General features: G+C 39.2%; 1 protein-coding gene across 6 annotated transcripts in view; it reads left to right on the plus strand.

Annotated features, from left to right (window-relative positions):
• TASOR (transcription activation suppressor) overlaps window positions 1-19,135 on the plus strand; it is a 2,736,533-nt gene that overhangs the window by 2,050,089 nt on the left and 667,309 nt on the right. For all 6 annotated transcript variants that reach the window (XM_044078696.1, XM_044078698.1, XM_044078701.1 and 3 more), the window contains exon 21: window positions 7,862-8,040. In XM_044078696.1, coding sequence (XP_043934631.1) covers window positions 7,862-8,040 — 179 coding nt within the window. The remainder of the gene's footprint in view (window positions 1-7,861; window positions 8,041-19,135) is intronic.

Here is a 19,135-nt window from a genome sequence, read left to right on the forward strand (position 1 = left end):
CTAAACAGATTGTTTGCAGATTGTTTCATGCTGTTATATGTTGTTCTCATCATAATTAGCCACTTACAGGCACGGTAATGGACTATTCCACTAAGGATTTTGCTTGTTAAGTGGCTTTCCGAAAAAGGGGTGGACTCTAGAGGCACTTCTAAGGCAGCAGTTTTGCCATCTCTCCATACCTTTACAAAGCACTATAAACTGGATTCGTTTTTGAGGCCAGAACAGGCATTGCTGTGACTTTTAGATGACTGGAAAAAGTATAGTTATGTGGCCAGTTTCAGAAGCCTTTTTCTCTCTCTCTCTCTCTTCACATTGCTATGAGTATCCCCTGTAGCCATTTCTCCCCTGACTCACCCAGCAATGTTGATCATATCTGTTGTGACCCCGTATGAGCTTGCTGCTTTCCCTGACTTCCTTTCCTTGTGCTATTCTTCTTCTTTGGTGGGCTGTTCTTCCTTTGTCATTGTAGGTTGCGTTTGGTCCATTACAGCTTCTGTGGAGTTTTCTTCATTCATAAGCTGCTGGAAGTGCTGCTTCCTTCTGTCTTTGATGTCCTCTGGATTAGTGAGCAATTTGTTGCTGGCATCTCTTATGAGGGCTGTCGGATAACTATCTTCTTTATCTTACAGCTGAGTCACTTTCCAGAAGCTGTTAAGTACCTCTGATGACTCCTCCTTTGCTATTGTGACTGCTTTATTAGCCTGTTTGTTAGTCAACCAGTATTGTTTCTTAGCCTGGTCTATCTTTTCCATCTCCCACATTTTTTGCATCACTTCTTTCTTTTGATAGCTTCCAGGACTTCAATAGTCCACCTCCAGCTTTCCTCTTCTCACATGCTCTTTTGAGACTCTGCCATTCTTCATCTCTACATATATCCCCTTCTTCCAGATGTGCTAGAGTCTTGAATATTTATTTTAACTTTTGTGCTTTCACCCCCTGATGTGGAGCATAAGCTGAGGTTATAAATAGTGCCCTATCTTTACACTGATTGTCACGACTCTTTCAAAGATTCTGATGACATCACTTTTTGTCTTCAGAAAACAATTCACACACCATTTTTAGTCTGTTCTGCTCCTCCTGAGTAGTAGACTCTGGATCCCAAACCAGGTGGTTTTCATGCACTGCCATTCCATCTGGTCTCCTGGATGCACAGGATGTCCAGTCTCCTCTATACCATCTTGTCATCCACTTCCAAGCTGCATTTTGTCAGTGAGCCTATATTGAGTGTAGCAGTTGGTAGCTCATGTTTGGCAGGTTGATTGGTTTTACATCCAGCTTTCATTGAACAGAGCTATCCCTGATAACTCAACTAGACACTACCCAGCCAGTAGTCTACTGACCCAAGGCTGCCAGGCTTTATGGCAGACTCTGGCCTGTTGAGGCACAAAGACTGCTCCCACCGTTACTATAGGTCTTTGGCATAGTTCAGAGTATAGAGAGTCCTAAACCCACTTATCAGTGGCAAGTACTCTTGCCTATTTTTTGCAGTATTAACATGAACAAATCCCTTAAAGCCAATTATTACATCGTTGTGCTGCTAGCCTGACATGGCGAGCAATCTGTGATCCATATTCTCCTATTTAAGGGGTACTGCACACAAAGGCACCGGAAGCTGTTGAAGACTGGGGGGTGGAGAGTGAGAGGGGCATTTAGTGATCTAAAAAGGGCAATTTTTTATAACTATTTACTACCACGACATAGATTCACTTGGAGGACTTTTTAAGCTTAGCCAATTCCCTTTTGGTGCTTGATTCTTGAATTAACATTTTCTGATTGGTCTTACCTATCCCATGGCTGATAATTGTATATTACCCCTAGTGAGAATAACTGTGATCATTCCATAGATAATTTGAGGGGGCTCATATAAGGGATGCAGCATTTAGGAACTGCCTCTATCCGTTAGTGGCATGAGGGGCAATCCTGGAGTACATTTTCTATTACCCATCCTTAAATCCAAGTAGCATTTCTGGATTTTATTTTTTACATTTTATAGCACAATGCACATACACTAATAGATATCTGCTAAACAAAGCAATACTGTCTCACAATGAAAAATAGACTTGGCATTAAAACTCGCATTCATTGAAACAGCATTAAAACCCACACCACATCCAAAGAAAATGCATCTGGTCAGTGGTGGATAAAGATTACCTTTGGGCCGTTTTCAAATCAGAGGCCCCTTGCACACAAAACAAGAAACATACATGCGGTACACCTTCCTAACATTATTAAATTATATTCCTTGTATAATACAGCACACTTGTTAGACTTAAGATAGAGCGCATTTTAAATTTATTGTTTGAACATTTTTCCAGTAGGCAGTGAAGCAAAATGCATGCACCAATAATGACAAAACTGCCCTATTCAAAACATTTCCATGATAATTTATTGTTTGAACATTTTTCCAGTAGGCACTGAAGCAAAATGCATGCATCAATAATGACAAAACTACCCTATTCAGAACATTTCCATGATAACAGTCTACCTCTACACACAATATATACACAGAATCACAGTAGTGTAAGCCATAGGCATGTTGCACAGCTTCTTGCACTTATTTTCAGTTTGGGGGAGGGGTAAAAGGCCAAACACCAGGGACACATTTTAAACATTGCTTGTATAATTTTGGAAAGTTGCTTGCATAAAACATTATGTTACCAATGTACATTTCACTGCCAAGTCTTGAACCCAGAACACTGTGCACTACAGTCAGCGCAGCATACCACTAAGCTAAATCAGCAGTTTCCTGAAAGACAGGAAGACAAACTTAAATGGCAATCATTTAGTGAATTCAGTTCTCACTCATCACCATAGCTCTCAACCTCCTAGCACAAAAATACAGAACAAAGCCAACAATGGGGGTATACAGCCCCAAAATAGGGACACATTTCAAATACTGATCTTATAAACTTAGAAAATTGCTAGCATAAAAGTTTTTTTTTACTGCTCCTAAAAAACAGAGATTTAATGAGGAACAGAACAAAACAAAAATGTGAGGCATAAATTCAAAAGTGACGGTGGCTAGGGACTTCAGGCTCTTTTTAGCTGCACCCAAGGTGCAGGGTTTGAGCCTGTGTACCTTTCTCAACCTGTCCATAAAAAACATCAGAGATGGCTATGATTCATTTTTGCAACAAGTACTACCTGAGTAACTTCACGTAAAACTGGCAGCTGTAATCAATTCACAGTCAGTCGGGCCATGGAAATGAGAATAAAAAGATCAGTAAACAGTGCTAAAATGGAAGCTTCTCTTGGCACTGCAGAGCTACATTTGCAAAAATCCAATTAACTGCTGGATAAACTTGCATTAGTGAGCAGCAGAAAGACGCCATTGAATGGCATGCATTTTAAAATTTTGTGCAAAAAAATATTGCTTGGCAAATTCTGAATAGAGTCCTACTTTAAAGCATTTGGCATGTCACTCTCCGTAGATTAATACTATGTAGGAAGTCGGCCAAAGAAATTGAATCTACTGACAGTACATAAACATAAATCACAATGGGTGGTGTGAGTGTGTGTGTGTATATATATGTGCAAATAATTTGTGTACCTGAGAATTTTCAGTTTGTCTGGGAGGAAAAGACAAGCAGAGGATAGTCATAGATGTAAACATAAAGAATTAAGTAAATTATGAATCAGGTAGTCTCTTCTCTAAACCAGCAATGACATCATCCTTTAACTCCTCACAAAACTTGAAGAATGAGTAAATGATCGAACTTAGCTGCTTCTCACTTATAAGCTGCAAGTCTGCATTGGTAAGAAAGCAGCTACCACCCTTTTTGTCCTTGAAAGGAGGCAGAATTTTACTTTTTTTTTTTTTGCCCTTAAAAGCAAGCTAGTCAGAAGTCAGTTTTACAATGACATTCTTTTGGGGGATAGTGGCGGTGGCAAGGCATTGGGAATCAGTGATCCATGCCTGTTTAGAAGGGTAGAAATTCAGCAATTTAGCTCTTTTCTCATTTGGACGCAAAAGAGGCAAAGAGATCTATATTCTGTTGTGGGGGGTGAAAGTGGAGCTTACTGTGAAGTTGTGTGGAGTGTCACCCCACTTCCCACCCATAAGTACAGCCATGATTACACAGGAATTTCCACCTGTGCTTTACTGTGCATTGCTTCAGAAAAGTAGATGAATGATGGTTTTCGGAGGCAACATTGAAAGTTCATGGCTTACAGATAGAACCATGACAGTTTGTAAATGTCAGCAATATTGATAATCTTAGACAAGGTATATAGTAGGGGATGTTATTCAAAGGATTGCATGGAACCAAATAGTACTGTTAATAGGCAGTCACAAAGTATCACTTTTTCTGGGTGCAAAAGCCACTGACTAAAGCATCACAAGATGGACATTCTACCCACCAGATTTGTTCATCAAGGTCACATAACTTTTAATGTGGTTTTCCATACTGAAATTAGGATAACATGGGATCACAAGGCAGGTGTTTTAAACTGGCGTTTACACAGAACTTGAAATGCACAAGGGACAGGGATATTTAAGACTGTGAACAAAATAACTGTAGAATGGAATATAACTGAACAGTGCAAGTTCTGGTAAGAAGTTACCTTATATTCCTGAAAGTAGCCAGGGAGTGTTGCGTTTGACATCCACTTGCTGATGACATGAGGTTTACTTCCTTGAGCTACTTGTCATTCTGAGTGGCAGGAACAAGATGCTAACTAAAATGATATAAATGATCAAACTGAGGCCTTTACTCATGTAGACACACACAGTACCTTCAGCCCGAATGGCTCTGCCATAAAGAAATCTGCCTGCTCGCCCGAACGGTACATCTTCTGTAGACACTGAATCTGCGGCTTGGCTCTGCATTAATAAATCCTTCTGCCATAAGAAATCCGTGCCTGAACGTCCTCTCCTGCTGCTGTATTCAAATGGCGCTGAACAGTAAATCCTGTTCTGCTGCTGTAAAGTAGAAAGGATTCTGAATCTAATGGCGCTGAACAGTAAATCCTCTCCTGCTGCTGTATTCAGATGGCGCGCGGCATGCTGACACAATTGCGCATGTTATTCGGGACTTTGCAAGTGCTGCAAAAGTGGGCACCCCTCCCCCCTCACTCTATGGTTCTGGCGCCCATGACTGCACACCACAGTTGATGCCTAAGGCAATTGGCCACACACAGTCTGTGCTGCTGGTGAAAACTCCATTCAGTTTTTTTTTTTCTTTTTCTCTCTCTCTCTTTTTTGTTTTTAGGAGATGCAGTCACCCTGTTTCATTCTGACAGCTGCCCACAGTGCCCCACTTCCAATGCTGGGTTTACCATGACCATTTACCAGTCCTCCTCTGCCACTGGGCTGTCACCCTTTTCCTGACAAGAACCAATGTGGATACTAAGGGAGTCCTGGGGGTTTGCTGTCCTACCTCTGCCATTTTGTTTTTTTATTTTTGTTTTATAGCCTATTCCTGGTTTCGCCTCCCTCCCTCCTTCCTTTGGTTACGTGGTTAGAATTGTGGGGGTGCAATTGCAGTGTGCAAAATCTTGCTCTACTCCTGAGGAAGCTCGGCCAATATCCCCACCCTACGCCCTCCTGTGCAACCCCAGTCTCTTCCAGGGACTTCATGGAGAATGTCCACGTATCTATCATCCACCCCAGGATGGGCATACCTCCATCCCTTCATGCTACTCCGTCAGATGCCCAAGCCACTAATTTGACCTGGACCATAGTCAGGGCTTTATCTGTCTGTCAGTAGAGTGGCTTCATTTTTTTTTTTTCTTTTTTAATTTTATTATTTTTGGAAGAGTTTAAGGTGGAAACTTCCAGCGTGTTTTTGGGAAATAGGAGGACCCCCACAGAGACATAGGGAAAACATGAAAACTTCACACAGACATTGGATGGAGGCCAGGATTGAATCTTGTCCCTTATGGATAGGAGGTAAAGACCTTAATTGGCACGTTGTAATGGTTACATTGACTTTTGTAGCCAGGTGACAAACTGTTCATTGGCGAGTGCTAGCTCAAACGTCACGCCATTAGCAGAGTGGCAGCATCATGTGCCTGCTTTAAAAGTGTTTCCATTGTAGACATCTGTACCACAGTCATTTGATCTTCTCTGCGTACCTTCAGCATGTATTACTGTGTCTTCCTCATGGCTAAGAGTCAGGTTGTTAGTACTTCAGGATTCAGTTTTCTGAAATTTGTCCTTTTTCGCTTCTTTGTTGACAAGATAGGTGGACTAGTTCTGGGCCCCTTTTCACCTATGACCCAGGTGCTGAGCATAGTAACATTGAGTGGTGATACTTCATGGTAAACATTTCACATTTATTTCTTTTCTGTATGTTTGCAGGTGTAGAGCATTGATCATAAATGTTCAGTTACTGGGGATGTAATGAGTTGGCATACTTAAAAAATTTCTTGCAGTTTACTGTGTCAGAAATGCTGAGTGAGCAAATTGGTGTAGCTAAGGAAATGATTTTGTTTGAGCTGTGATACAATATCAGAATTGCCTAGGTATAATAAGGTCTTCTGAGTTTAATTCTGGTGGCTGCCAAAAAACAAGTACTAGAAAATAGAAATCAAAATCTAAGCTAGCTGTACTAAAAGTAGTGAATATAGTTTGGCAGCTGCCATAATGGTTAACATGCTTACCTCAGACATAAGGCACAGCGTTTGATTCTCATCTCTGAAAGGGAAATTAGCTAGGCTTAAAATGAACCGCAAGGACAGATAGCCTATTAACCTCCTGTGAACCTGTAGTAACGGAAAGAAAAGACCTGGAAGTGGGATCTTTAGAAAAGGGTAGGAGCAAATTACAAAGAAAAATTATAATTATGGCAGCAATACATGCAGAATAATGTTTTGGAGGAGGAATGAAGTTTGAGGAAGGCAGGAATTGAATGAGCTTTGTATTGTTTGAGTTACTGTATAGAAAATTTTAAGTGATGCCTAGTGCGAGAACCAGCAGGAGAGTCTGTTTTGTGATTGAATGGTCAAATATTCGAACATGTAATAGTCGACCCGTAATAATCAAACTGCCACAATGTTGAATGGTTCAGTGGAGATCTCCGTACAGTTCGGAAATGGAAGTTTTACATTGTCTGCACTGTAGTGCGATCTCTTAGTTGGTATATTTAAGTAGCGGGGGTGTGGGGGGAGCGCAGCCTCCCACGAGGGGGGTGCAGGGGGGGCTTCCCCCTTGCATAGAGCGTTTAAATGGTTTGTTTGGGTGGGTTTTTCTTCTTTTCTGTTCGACATTGTGGCAGTTCGATTATTACGTGTTCGAATATTTGACCATTCGATCACGTACTATAGACCCTCCAAAAATCTGCTGAATTCTAGTTTGTTAAAGAGAAATGACTACAGTGAGGGCCCTTTGATCAAGTAGTAGTATATATATATATATATATATATATATATATATATATATATTTTTTTTTTTTTAATTTATGGTGAATAATATGGCGCAGCACTTTCCCAGTCTGTCAGTCATAGGAAGCCACTCTCCCATTGTATCCCACCAAAAATTCTTTAATTTTCTCAAGTGGTCCGAATCTTGGTTAGATAGAGCCATGATATATGAGGCTGGCAGTTTTTGCAATTTAGCCTATCCTGTTTTGTTCCATTCTTAATGCCATACTGTTGCAGTGTTGCAAACTCTGGCAAGGTGCATATATTCTTACAGGCACAGTCCTCCTTGCATAACCTGTCAGGTTTTTGTTGGTGCAAGGTTTACAATTACCTTGGTAGTCTACCACTTGGGCATTTTCTAAACTTTCTTCAAAACGGACCTACTCTTAGAATAAGCAAGTACTCTCCCTCTTCATTGGCAAGTTAGGATTATTCTGTTTGCAGGAAAAAACAGAGTGTGGGATATGGTTTTAATTTAATATGCACTTCCTTTTTTTAGGATGAATCCTACAGTTTTAAATGTATTGACCCTGTTGAATACCTACCAGAGGAAGCATAGAGTTGAAATTTTGTCGTATCATGACTGCGACTCTCAGTCCAGAAGTGCTCCTGAATTAGACTGTCTAATCAAACTTCAAGCTCAAAACATACATCAGAGACACACAGTATTTTTAACAGGTAAGGTATTTTATATGCATTTTACACTTGTCTAACATTTGTTGATATTTTACTTTTCCTTCCCTATAAGAGCATTTGTGTGAAAGAAACATTTTATTGTCTTATTTTTGTAGCACTCTTGGTTGTTGGTGTTAACTGCTGATGGAAGGCATATAATGCAGTCCTACCAGGGAAAATGATAACCACTTGGGCTGCATACTGTTGTGCCAGGGATGATTCTTGTAGCATTAATTGTGCTCTGCTTTTGCATGGGCAACAGACTTTTTTTTAGCTTCCTGTCTCACTTTTCTGAAGTTACTGTGCAGCATTACTCCTCCTACTGTACCTGTCACCTGTGCAAATGGGTAGTGTTGATGACCTGCATTTTGAGTATTGAGTAGTGTGCCTGACACCAGTGGATCATCTCTGCTGATGGCGAAAACAAGGGAGGTTTTCTGGCACACTGCACATCATGTCCCTTGGAGGTAAGTATGGCTGGTGTGTTAGTAAATTCTTAGAGGGGCACAGTGACACACCTGTGATGTGCATATGGAAGCATGATTACACTCAACTGGCTTTTGCTTCTTTATTACTGGAGTGCACTTCTAGTGGGGATGTTTTATTTAGTTTAATAGTACTGAGTTACTAACTTTGTGGTGCTGCTTTGATGCATCATCCCACCAGCACCTTATCCAAGCCATCTGCTTGAAGTAAAATAAAGGTACAAAAAGCTGTCATGATATTTCATGTGGAAGGTCTTCTACAGTGATTGTTTCTGTAGGGCTGTTGACTTCCTTTGATGTCCCAGGTTAACTTTTCATAAAATAATTTTTTCTCCTGCATTGAAGGGGCACATATTTCCCACCATAAGAAGGTATGCAGAGTGCTGCCCAGGTTATTTCTGCCTCTCTTACTGATAGGATCTCAGTCCTTATGTATGTTGTAGGTGAGTTCTCACATCTGATGACTGAAAAGAATAAAACTTTGTAGTGTCATACTGTTTAACAGATCACTAGAAAAGGCCCATGCCAGCACTACTTCTACTGTCTAGTGAGGAAAGCATAATGCAAAGCACTGCCACAAGTGGTGGCACTTCAGCACCCCCCCCCCCCCAGCGATCTAGAGAGAGGGAACTTCAGGGCCTGCATCACTGTTTGAACAGTGTCAGTTAAGGAGGATGCCTAGTGCGAGAACCAGCAGGAGAGTCTGTTTTGTGATCCCTTAGTTAGTAGTGGATAGTATGGGAGAAGCATGCCTCTCAACCATAGTGACTTCCTTGGTATTTACCAGTTTTAAGATCAAAATAATGGAGTGCCTAGAATTTCTGAGTGGTCCCTTCAATTTCCAATTTACTTTTATTTACAATTTTAAGCACTGTCTGATGTCATCATGCATTGCCATCAACATGCAGGGGTGTGCGTGATAATATCAACTTTGTGAGGCAGTGCCCGACTGCCCGTCTAATGCTTGGAGATGGTCTGGAAAATGATTCTGGTAGAGGTATGAGAGCAGCAGTAGTAGTGACAAGGTCAGCGTGTAGCTGGCTGATGTTCTTCATGTTTCGCTGTTGCAGTCATTACATTTGGGTTATCTGCTTGCAGGTAGCCCTCAGTCGGCCTGATTATCAAAGTCTTAGGTCCTGCGTCGGTTGCTGTCTCATCTTCCATGAAGTCAGGTAGTCAGGGGTATAAAGCATGCAGCCGACACCGTTACATCAGCTTTTCTTGCCACAGATGTCAGGTGCCCCCATAATGGGAAGCAATTATATATAAGGTTACACCTCCAATAAAAAGCAAATACACCAGAAAGCTTTAAGTATAGTAAACAAGAAGAGAGGTATAGTCAATAGAAGTCAGGGGGCTGGAGGGAGGGTAACCAGGATTGCAACAGTGAATACACTTGAACATCTACATTTATGGTAAGTGTACACAACTGTACTATGTTCTTCGTGTTTCACTGTTGCAGTCATTGCACTTGGGTAGATTCCCAACGGTAAGGAAAGGAGGAGGCAATTAGAGAGCATTAGGACCAGCTATTAGGCCCTACAAGACTGTTTGAGTGCTAACTCGCTGTCCCTGTACCTTGTCACTTTTGTGGACCTTCTGAAGAGAACAGCTAGGGCAGATTATTTTCCATTCTTGACAGGTAGCCTGTGCTTGTATTCTTGGGACTGTTAGACTAGTATTTACCAACTGAAACTGTATTTACTGCCAACTAAAACTGTCTTGCTTACAAAATTGCTTTATGTAATTTTGACTTAAATAGTTACATTAGTGAGTCAGGTGGCATAATTTTAGCATCGTTCAAGGCAAGTGATTTTTTTGCTGTAGTCCATGCTAAAAGTGCCTCTCTTATCTGGTCTGTGATTTATAAATAACCAACATCTGCTGGGAAAGTTTAGAAACAACGGCCGAGGATGCTGGTGTATTTGAAGTAGGTTTCTGTCACTTCTGAGTGACTGTAATGATTGGGGGGGTCTCACTAACCTAAAAAATGAAAGGCTGTATTATGTGCAAATTCACATGCGCTGTTCTTTCCTAATGCAATTGGTGTAGCATAGCAAATAAACCTCCAATTTCCAAAGCTAGATCAGCAATTACAATATACCGAGTAGTAGAAAAAACCAAAGTGGAACACTGCTATGTTGAAGCTTTTAATATCCAAAAACAGTTGGTTTTATATATTCTAACAGCCAATGAAAATCGACAGGTTTGATAGGTATAATTTCATTTAAACCTGGCTTCCTATTTGCCATCAAATCAACAATCCACCTGGTTTTACTTTCAACATATTATTGGTCTTCCAAACATAGAAGCAGGGGCAGTTGCAGCATTTTCGCTAAATAAACTATATCAACACGTACGGTGTGGCCTTAGCCTTTAAAAAGAAAACCCTATTGCAACAGGATGTTTAAAATCTACATCCTTATTTATATAAACCTGATGTCCTGTATTTAAAAGAAGGCTGAGGACCCACTATATGATATTCCAATTTTTAACAATATCACAAGCATCTTTTATGTTACTGCAATAGGTTAACTGTATTCCTAGATATTTATTCTCTCTTAAAATTTTATTTTTATCTATAACATCATCTAACATACTAGGTTTATAACCTCTATCTATTAAGCAGCCTTTCAGAAGATTAACTTCTTCAATAAAGGAACAATCATCCATACAGATCCTGGAAGCCCTGCTCACTTGTCCTTGTACTATGTTGGTGTGTGTATATCCGGTGCATGCTGTCGCACGACCAGAGTGTTGTGTTCAAAAAAATTTTTAAAAAGTTTGGAATTAAAACCTGAATCATCCTGACCTACCCTAACATCTAAAAAATCTATAAAATCAAAAGAATGCCTAACCGTAAATCTAAAGAAACTGGTGGTCTAATCTGGACTCAGACCCTTCCCACAAAAGGAAAACGTCATCTACAAAACGTAGATAGAGTTTAATATGATTTTTCCAAATTTCATTGTTTAGAACAAAGATGTTCTCCCAGTGCGAAAGTACCAAATTGGCATAAGTATTTGCGCAGGGGGTGCCCATGGCTACCCCCTGCGCTTGTCTATAAATAGAATTAGCACCCATGAAAACATTGTTTTCAAGCACCAGAGTCAATAAAGTTTTAATTAAAGCTATTTTCTCTTTTGAAACAGCTAGTTTCTCCAAAAGTGCACCAATGGTATGAATACCATAATCATTATTAATTACAGTAAACAAGTTTTGTATGTCCATTGTGACCATAAGAAGTTTTCCCGGGCCCACTTTATCATTCATTTCTCCCAGGGATGCTAAAAAATGTCCAGTGTCTTTTAAAACATTGCCCATTAAAGACAGATACGGTTGTAAGGTATGTTCAACCCATATAGAGACATTCTCCGTGACCCATCCCCTCCCCGATACAATCGGTCGCAGGGGTGGGTCAATAAGAGACTTATGAATCTTGGGGAGTGCTTTAAAAATAGGAATAACAGGTTTTCCCACAAACAAAAAATCATATGCCTCTTCAGATATGTGCATATCATCTAACAGTTTTTTTAGACAATGATGTACCCTATCTATAACTTGTTTTACCCCTAATGGATTAATCTGGATATAGGTGTTCTTATCCGATAACAAAACATTCAACTTTTCATTATATTTTATGGTATCAAGCAAAACCACGGCTCCTCCTTTGTCAGCCTTCTTAATAATGATGTCCTTATTCTCACTAAGGCCTTTCAATGCTGTCCTCTGCTTAGAAGTTAAATTATAATATTTCCTGAACTCTGCTTTTTCAAAATACTGAACAAGATCTTGCTCACAGGCGTTTAAAAATAGATGCAATGCTGGTGTCAGTGGAGGTACATAACCACTAGGTTTTTTTAGGGTGTTAACTCTCATTTCATTCCCACCAAATAAAACTTTCAGTGCTACATTTCTGCAAAAAAGCATAACATCCATCAACATATCATTGTATGTACCACATTTACCTGGAACAAAAGTAAGCCCCTTATTTAAAACATCTAACTCGTCTGTACTCAAAATATGTGAAGAAAGATTAAAAACAATGCTGTCAGGGTTACCAATAGTCAATGCAGAGTCCTTCTCCTTTTGTCCACCCCTCTGTCTTCGCTCAGTGACCTCTTCCATGAACTCTTCTTTTTCACAGGTGCTGGTAGGAGATCTAGAAAATTTTTCCTACCCATGCAGTTTTTAGATCGAGCACCTAAGCCTCGCTCATTGGAGCCTTGCTCACATCCTAAGTCACATAGCAAAGAGCCACTAGCTCCACATTGTATTGTTATCGGATAAGAACACCTACATCCAGATTAATCCACTGGGGGTAAAACAAGTTATAGATAGGGTACATCTTTGTCTACAAAAACTGTTAGATGATATGCACATATCTGAAGAGGCATATGATTTTCTGTTTGTGGAAAAACCTGTCATTCCTATTTTTAAAGCACTCCCTAAGATTCATAAGTCTTATTGACCACCCCCCCCGATTTTGTATCTCTAGGGGGGGGGGTTGGGTCACGTCTCTATATGGGTTGAACATACTTGATGGGCAATGTTTTAAAAGATACCGGACACTTTTTAGTATCCCTGGGAGAAATGAATGATAAAGTAGGCCCAGGAAAACTTCTCATGGTTACAATGGACATACAAAACTTGTTTACTGTGATTAATAATGATTATGGTATACATACCATTGGTGCACTCTTGGAGAAGCTAGCTGTTTCAAAAGAGAAAATAGTTTTAATTAAAACTTTATTGACCCTGGTGCTTGAAAACAATGTTTTCATGGGTGCTAATTCTCTTTACAGACAAGCTTAGGTATTAGCACCCCTCCAGCAAATACTTATGCCAACTTGGTACTTTCGCATTGGGAGAACACCTTTGTTCTAAATAATGAAATTTGGAGAAATCATATTAAACTCTATCTACGTTTTGTAGATGATGTTTTCCTTCTGTGGGAAGGGTCTGAGTCCAGATTAGGAGAGTTTGTCGATTTTTTACACTCTACCACCAGTTTCTTTAGATTTACGGTTAAGTATTCTTTTGATTTTATAGATTTTTTAGATGTTAGGGTAGGTCAGGATGATTTAGGTTTTAACTCTAAACTTTTTAAAAAGGATTGTTGGAAGAACACACTTCTGTCGTACGACAGCATGCACCCGAGATACACACACCCCAACATAGTACAAGGACAAGTGAGCAGGGCTTCAAGGATCTGTATGGATGATTGTTCCTTTATTGAAGAAGTTAATCTTCTCAAAGGTTGTTTAATAGATAGAGGTTATAAACCTAAACTGATAGATGATGTTATAGATAAAAATAAAAGTTTAAGAGAGAATAAATATAAACCTTGGATAAAAAGATCTAGGAATACAGTTAGTGTTTCGACTGATAGTAATAGACATTTGGGGCCGAAACTAATGTTTACCTATTGCAGTAACATAAAAGATGCTTGTGATATTGTTCGAAAAAATTGGAATATCCTAACAAGTGACAGCAGTCTAAGGGATATAGTGGGTCCTCAGCCTTCTTTTAAATACAGGAGGAATAAGAATTTAAAGGACCTCTTATGTAAAGAAAGCTCTGACATCACTCACAAGCATCAGGTTTTACATAGCACAGGTACCAGGCCTTGTGGTATATGCAAAGCTTGTTCTTATATAAATAAGGATGTAGATTTTAAACATCCTGTTAGCAATAGGGTTTTCTCTTTTAAGGCTAAGGCCACCTGTCGTACTTGTGATATAGTTTATTTTGCAACTGCCCCTGCTTCTATGTTGGGAAGACCAATAATATGTTGAAAGTAAGAATATTGCAACACCTTTCATGTATCAGGAATGATGACGACAGAAATGCGTTATGTAGGCATGTAAAAGAATTTCCAACCCACACTTTTAAATTTCGGGCTATTGTAAATGTTAGATTAAACAGCAGAGGGGGGGACATTAAGCTGAAAACTGAATTGGTGGAAACCAGGTGGATTGTTGATTTGATGGCAAATAGGAAGCCAGGTTTAAATGAAATTATACCTATCAAACCTGTCCTACAAAATAGGCGGGTTTTCCACTGATTTTCATTGGCTGTTAGAATATATAAAACTGTGTGTTAAATGTCTCCACTTTATCTGATGAAGGGTTTATCATCCTGTTTTTTATCTGTTTTTCAACTGTTTTTGGATATTAAAAGCTTCAACATAGCAGTGTTCCACTTTGGTTTTTTCTACTTTTTGGACTATTGGTTTACTGCTTGGTGGACTTTAGCACAGCACCAGATATATTTTTCTTGGACAATATACCGAGTATAAGATGATTGCAGGATCTGAACTTCATATTTGTAGGACAAGGACAGCACAGGATTAAGTTAACTAGACCACTAAACACGCACAACAGGCTTCAGTAAAAACGTGAGAGGTTATCTCAAGTTGCTGCTGAATTCTGGAACATCTCATTTCAAAAGTAAAATGATGTCCCACACAAATGCAGTGCTAAACACAGTAGAAAAGGAAGCCCCCCTCAGCTCCACTTCTTTTCTTCTTTTCAACTTCCTCATGCCAACATGAATATTAGACAAACACAAAATAAGCACAAAAATTACAAATTGTCAGCAACCAAATTCTTCCTGAAATATTTACTGCCCTAATTAAGCTGTAAACACGTAACTTGTAATCTACAAAAACATTTTTAAAGTAAACAGCTCACAAAGTTGTGTTCTCGTCGTGCATAGTTCTTAACTCATTACATCTGGGTGACGCCTCCAGGTGCATCTGCAGTTAACTTCTGCTGACACCTCTAGGTGTCAAATATTGCTTGTTCATGTTTACATCAATAATTCCAAAACCATGCTAATATACAAAGTTTTAAAAAAAAAAGTCATCTTAAAGCTTACACAGTGGCAAATGTAACTGCATTAATATTTGACCTCTGTCTAGTGCACATGAATACATATTAACTGGTGTTTTTATAATATTAATTTATATAGATATAATTTTCATATTTTTTCTAAATATCTCAACAACCAAGTAACATGGACAAAACTCAGCCTCATATGAAAGCTCTCAGCTAGATGAATATGCTGCTTTGACAGTATGTATGTAACTCGAATGGTTGCTCAGATATTGTAAATTGTTTGCAAAATATTACAAATGTAATATTTACTGTTTACTCTGACTTATAAAATTTGGTTTAAGACCTAGAACCTAAACAATACTACAACTGTAAAAAAAAAAAGTTTGTGCTGAAGAGTTTGCCATTTATACTTCTTTCATAACCCCTATGGTTCCAGAAATATCAACATTTGTTTGAAATGTGACAACATAATTTGATTTTGTCAAAAGGCTTAGGATCTGCCGATTGGACGTTACAATGCAAACTTCCTGAGCTCCATTTGAGTGAATGAGTTAAGCTGCATTACTCCGGACTGGTGAGTGTAAGCACATTTTGTATAGTTTGGTGAAGATTTCTGCTTCTTTAAGGCTAGTAGACTTTTGTTTGAGATAAAAATCTGTTTGATTCCTTCAGATGGTGAACCAGAAGTGGAGCGTTTCTGTTAATTGTGTTGTACAACTTGTGGCTTCTGTTAAAAATAGTGTACCGCTACTAGTATAAGCGATGTGGTGTGGAGTGGTGGTTTTATACAACGCTTGTTACAATGAGTTGGTTTGATGTGAAAGCACATACATTGCCGGTCTACTGATAGGCTGTTGGGTAACTTGGATAGCTTGAGTCAGGTAGTTTATACTTCCACTGTATTTACATGGAGTGTACAGATATTGATAGGCAGTGTGTTCCAGATTTTAGGGATAAAGTTAGAGAAGATGGATTTACCAGCACTATTATTGGCTTTAGTTTAGATCTAATAGTAATTTATTACTGGAGTGGCTATGTATATTGTAATGACCAAGAGTTGAAATATGGTATGTATTTTATTTCATGTTATTTGTTTGCTTATGTAACTAATGTGGTGGTTTTAATGAAGGAAATGTTATTGTTGGTGGATTAGGATGTTTCTGGGGTGGTAATATCTCGTCTGTGTGTGTCTGTGTCTGTCTGTCTGTCCTACCTGTCAGTCTCTCAGAGTAAGAAATGTGGACAAAGCCAAAAATAATGGTGGGACAAAGGCCCAAAAATAGGGAGGGACATATTTTAAAAACTGCTTCTGTAAACTCGGATAGTTGCTAGAATAACAGGTTTTGCATTATTATGTATTTTCTGAGGGATATGAAGTCTGACATTCAAATGTCTGCCATTATTTATTATTGTTTAGTGACTTCAATCTTCCTCCAATTCCACTGGAGTGGGAGGGGTTACATGATTATGTATACAAATTTTATGTTAGCAGTATCCCAACCTGTGGCCAGTAGTACCTACTTTTCAAGGGCCTTTGTCCAGATTTTTGATGATTCCATATTGAGAGTTATGAGGAGAAGGGGGGGGGGGGTCAGGTAAGAGATCTGAAAACCAGACAGCAGTCACAGTCTCCTTTAAATTCTACATATGAAGCTGTGATGTGGACTCTCATTCCTTGTGAGCTGTCCATCAGACTAGCAAGAGACTGATGTGGCACTTGCCTTTAGCTAGCAGTAAGAGGAACTCAAGATCTGCAGCCACATTTTTTGGCGGGGAGGGTGTGTGGAGTCTCCCAACATGTCAGTATTAAACTGTGTGTTCAGGTATCCAGAATGATCTCCAACAGCTCCTCAAAAAGATTGTGGTTTAACACTGGGTCAGTGAGTCTACTTCTTTAGACTCCTCCTAAGTCTGAAAAGATACACTGTCTACATATGAAGAGATTCTGACCAGGACATCTCTGGTACTTTATTTACTCTCACCCATTATCCACCTGCTTGTTTGCTTATTATCTCATACTTTAGGTAACTCAAGTCTGTGTTCACCTGAAGCATAGAAGTGGAGGAATGTATCCTTCCCTCTTTTCTGCTTTAGAAGGGGGTCCAAAGGTCCTTTTATCCAAGTCAAACCATTTATTTTCACTCATAATTCTATATCTCACAACCAGTCTACACCAGTACTTGAAGAGTTTTAATAGCAACTCCATGCTATTTACATAGTTTGACACTGCTTTCCACCCCATCTGTATACTGCTAACATAAACCTTATGATAACCATATACAATTCTCTGAAACTGCTTGATAACCCTGCCTCTTATCTGTAATGTTAACATTTTCTGCCCTACCGGTTTCCTTCCCTTACTTTCATTTCTTTGATTTTCTAAGCAATAATCACAAAATCTATTATCTGTTTGAAAAACCCGCTAGTGTGCCTCTTCAGGTGGTGAGTGTTCAGCATCTACTAAATGCAGACATATTTTTTATACTGGAATAGTTGCATTTATTTCATGTGAGTGTAATGTAACAAGTATGTATACTTGTTAATGTGTATTACTTAATGTCTGTTCATGCAATTACTGAATGTCTGTTGAAAAATGTTTGTGTTCTGTTGGAACTTTCCTCCCCAGGCTGCCTAAATCTAGTAAACATAGGGTTACCACCTGTCCCACTTTGCCAGGGGCAGTCCCTCTATGGGCATTTGTGTCCTTCAAAAAAACTGAAAAAAATGGCAAATGTCCTGAGATTTTAAGACAAAATAATTTCTCATATTTTATGGAATAGTCGCATAAAACAGTTATTCTGTATCTGAAACATCTAAAAGTTATAAGAAACCGAATAAGCAACTAAAATGATAAGCTTTTATTTAGGCAAAAAAGTGAAGTTTTGTCCTTTCTACTGGCCGTGGATATGTTTCGCCCTGCAAAATCTGGTGTTTGTACTAAAAATGTCCCACTTTGTGCATCTGAAAAGGTGGCAACCCTAAGTAAACAAAAAGAAAATTATTAAATCCCCTTCAGATGACCTTTCTTTTGGTCAAACTCCCACTCTTACAAAATCACATGCACTGTCCTACTATTCACCTGCTTACTTCCCACCATCCTTCAGACTAGTATCTAGCTAGTAAGAAGGTTGAAAAGTCTTAAGTCCCCTCACCCCAAAAATGAACCTCTTCTGATAGTTGCTTTTTAAACAGCTTGGAAGCATCTGTGTTCAACTTTGTCAGCCCTCTGCTCCTAAGGAGTGCGATACCTTTTGTAATCATTATGTACACACTAATCAGCAAACCACAAAGAAACACCAAAAATGGCTTCAGCATAGGAACCACAAATGCCAAAGGATGTATTACAGCATTCAGTTGATTCTGGTACCTCGGCTTTTTGCCTTCTGTAATCTCCTGATGGAATAGAGTAACATCCTGTCCATTCATCCCAGCAGATATTCCTACATGATCTTATTGGTCAAGCCCAGGTTCCAGCAACCACTGAGCATTTTTGTCTGTCTGTCTTATAAAGTATCCCAGAGTTTTGGACGTTGTGGGTAGGTGGGCCTTATCTCTCTTGCTACATGGGTACTTTTATTAACATGTCTCTCTCACTTGTCCCAGTAATAGTCCTCTGTTTATTTCTTCAAGTCTTGTGGGTTTCTAATACAATGTTGGGAATGGACCCTATTCCTATGTCAGAGTATAATTAAAGTTCATGAAATTTGTATTTTCCGTCTTTGATGTTATCCAAAAGTGCTGTGCACAGCACCAGCAATGTGCCTAGAATGA

Source organism: Protopterus annectens, chromosome 7.part1 (genome assembly GCF_019279795.1).
Source record: "Protopterus annectens isolate FY-2018-M chromosome 7.part1, PAN1.0, whole genome shotgun sequence".
Classification (NCBI taxonomy): domain Eukaryota; kingdom Metazoa; phylum Chordata; order Ceratodontiformes; family Protopteridae; genus Protopterus; species Protopterus annectens.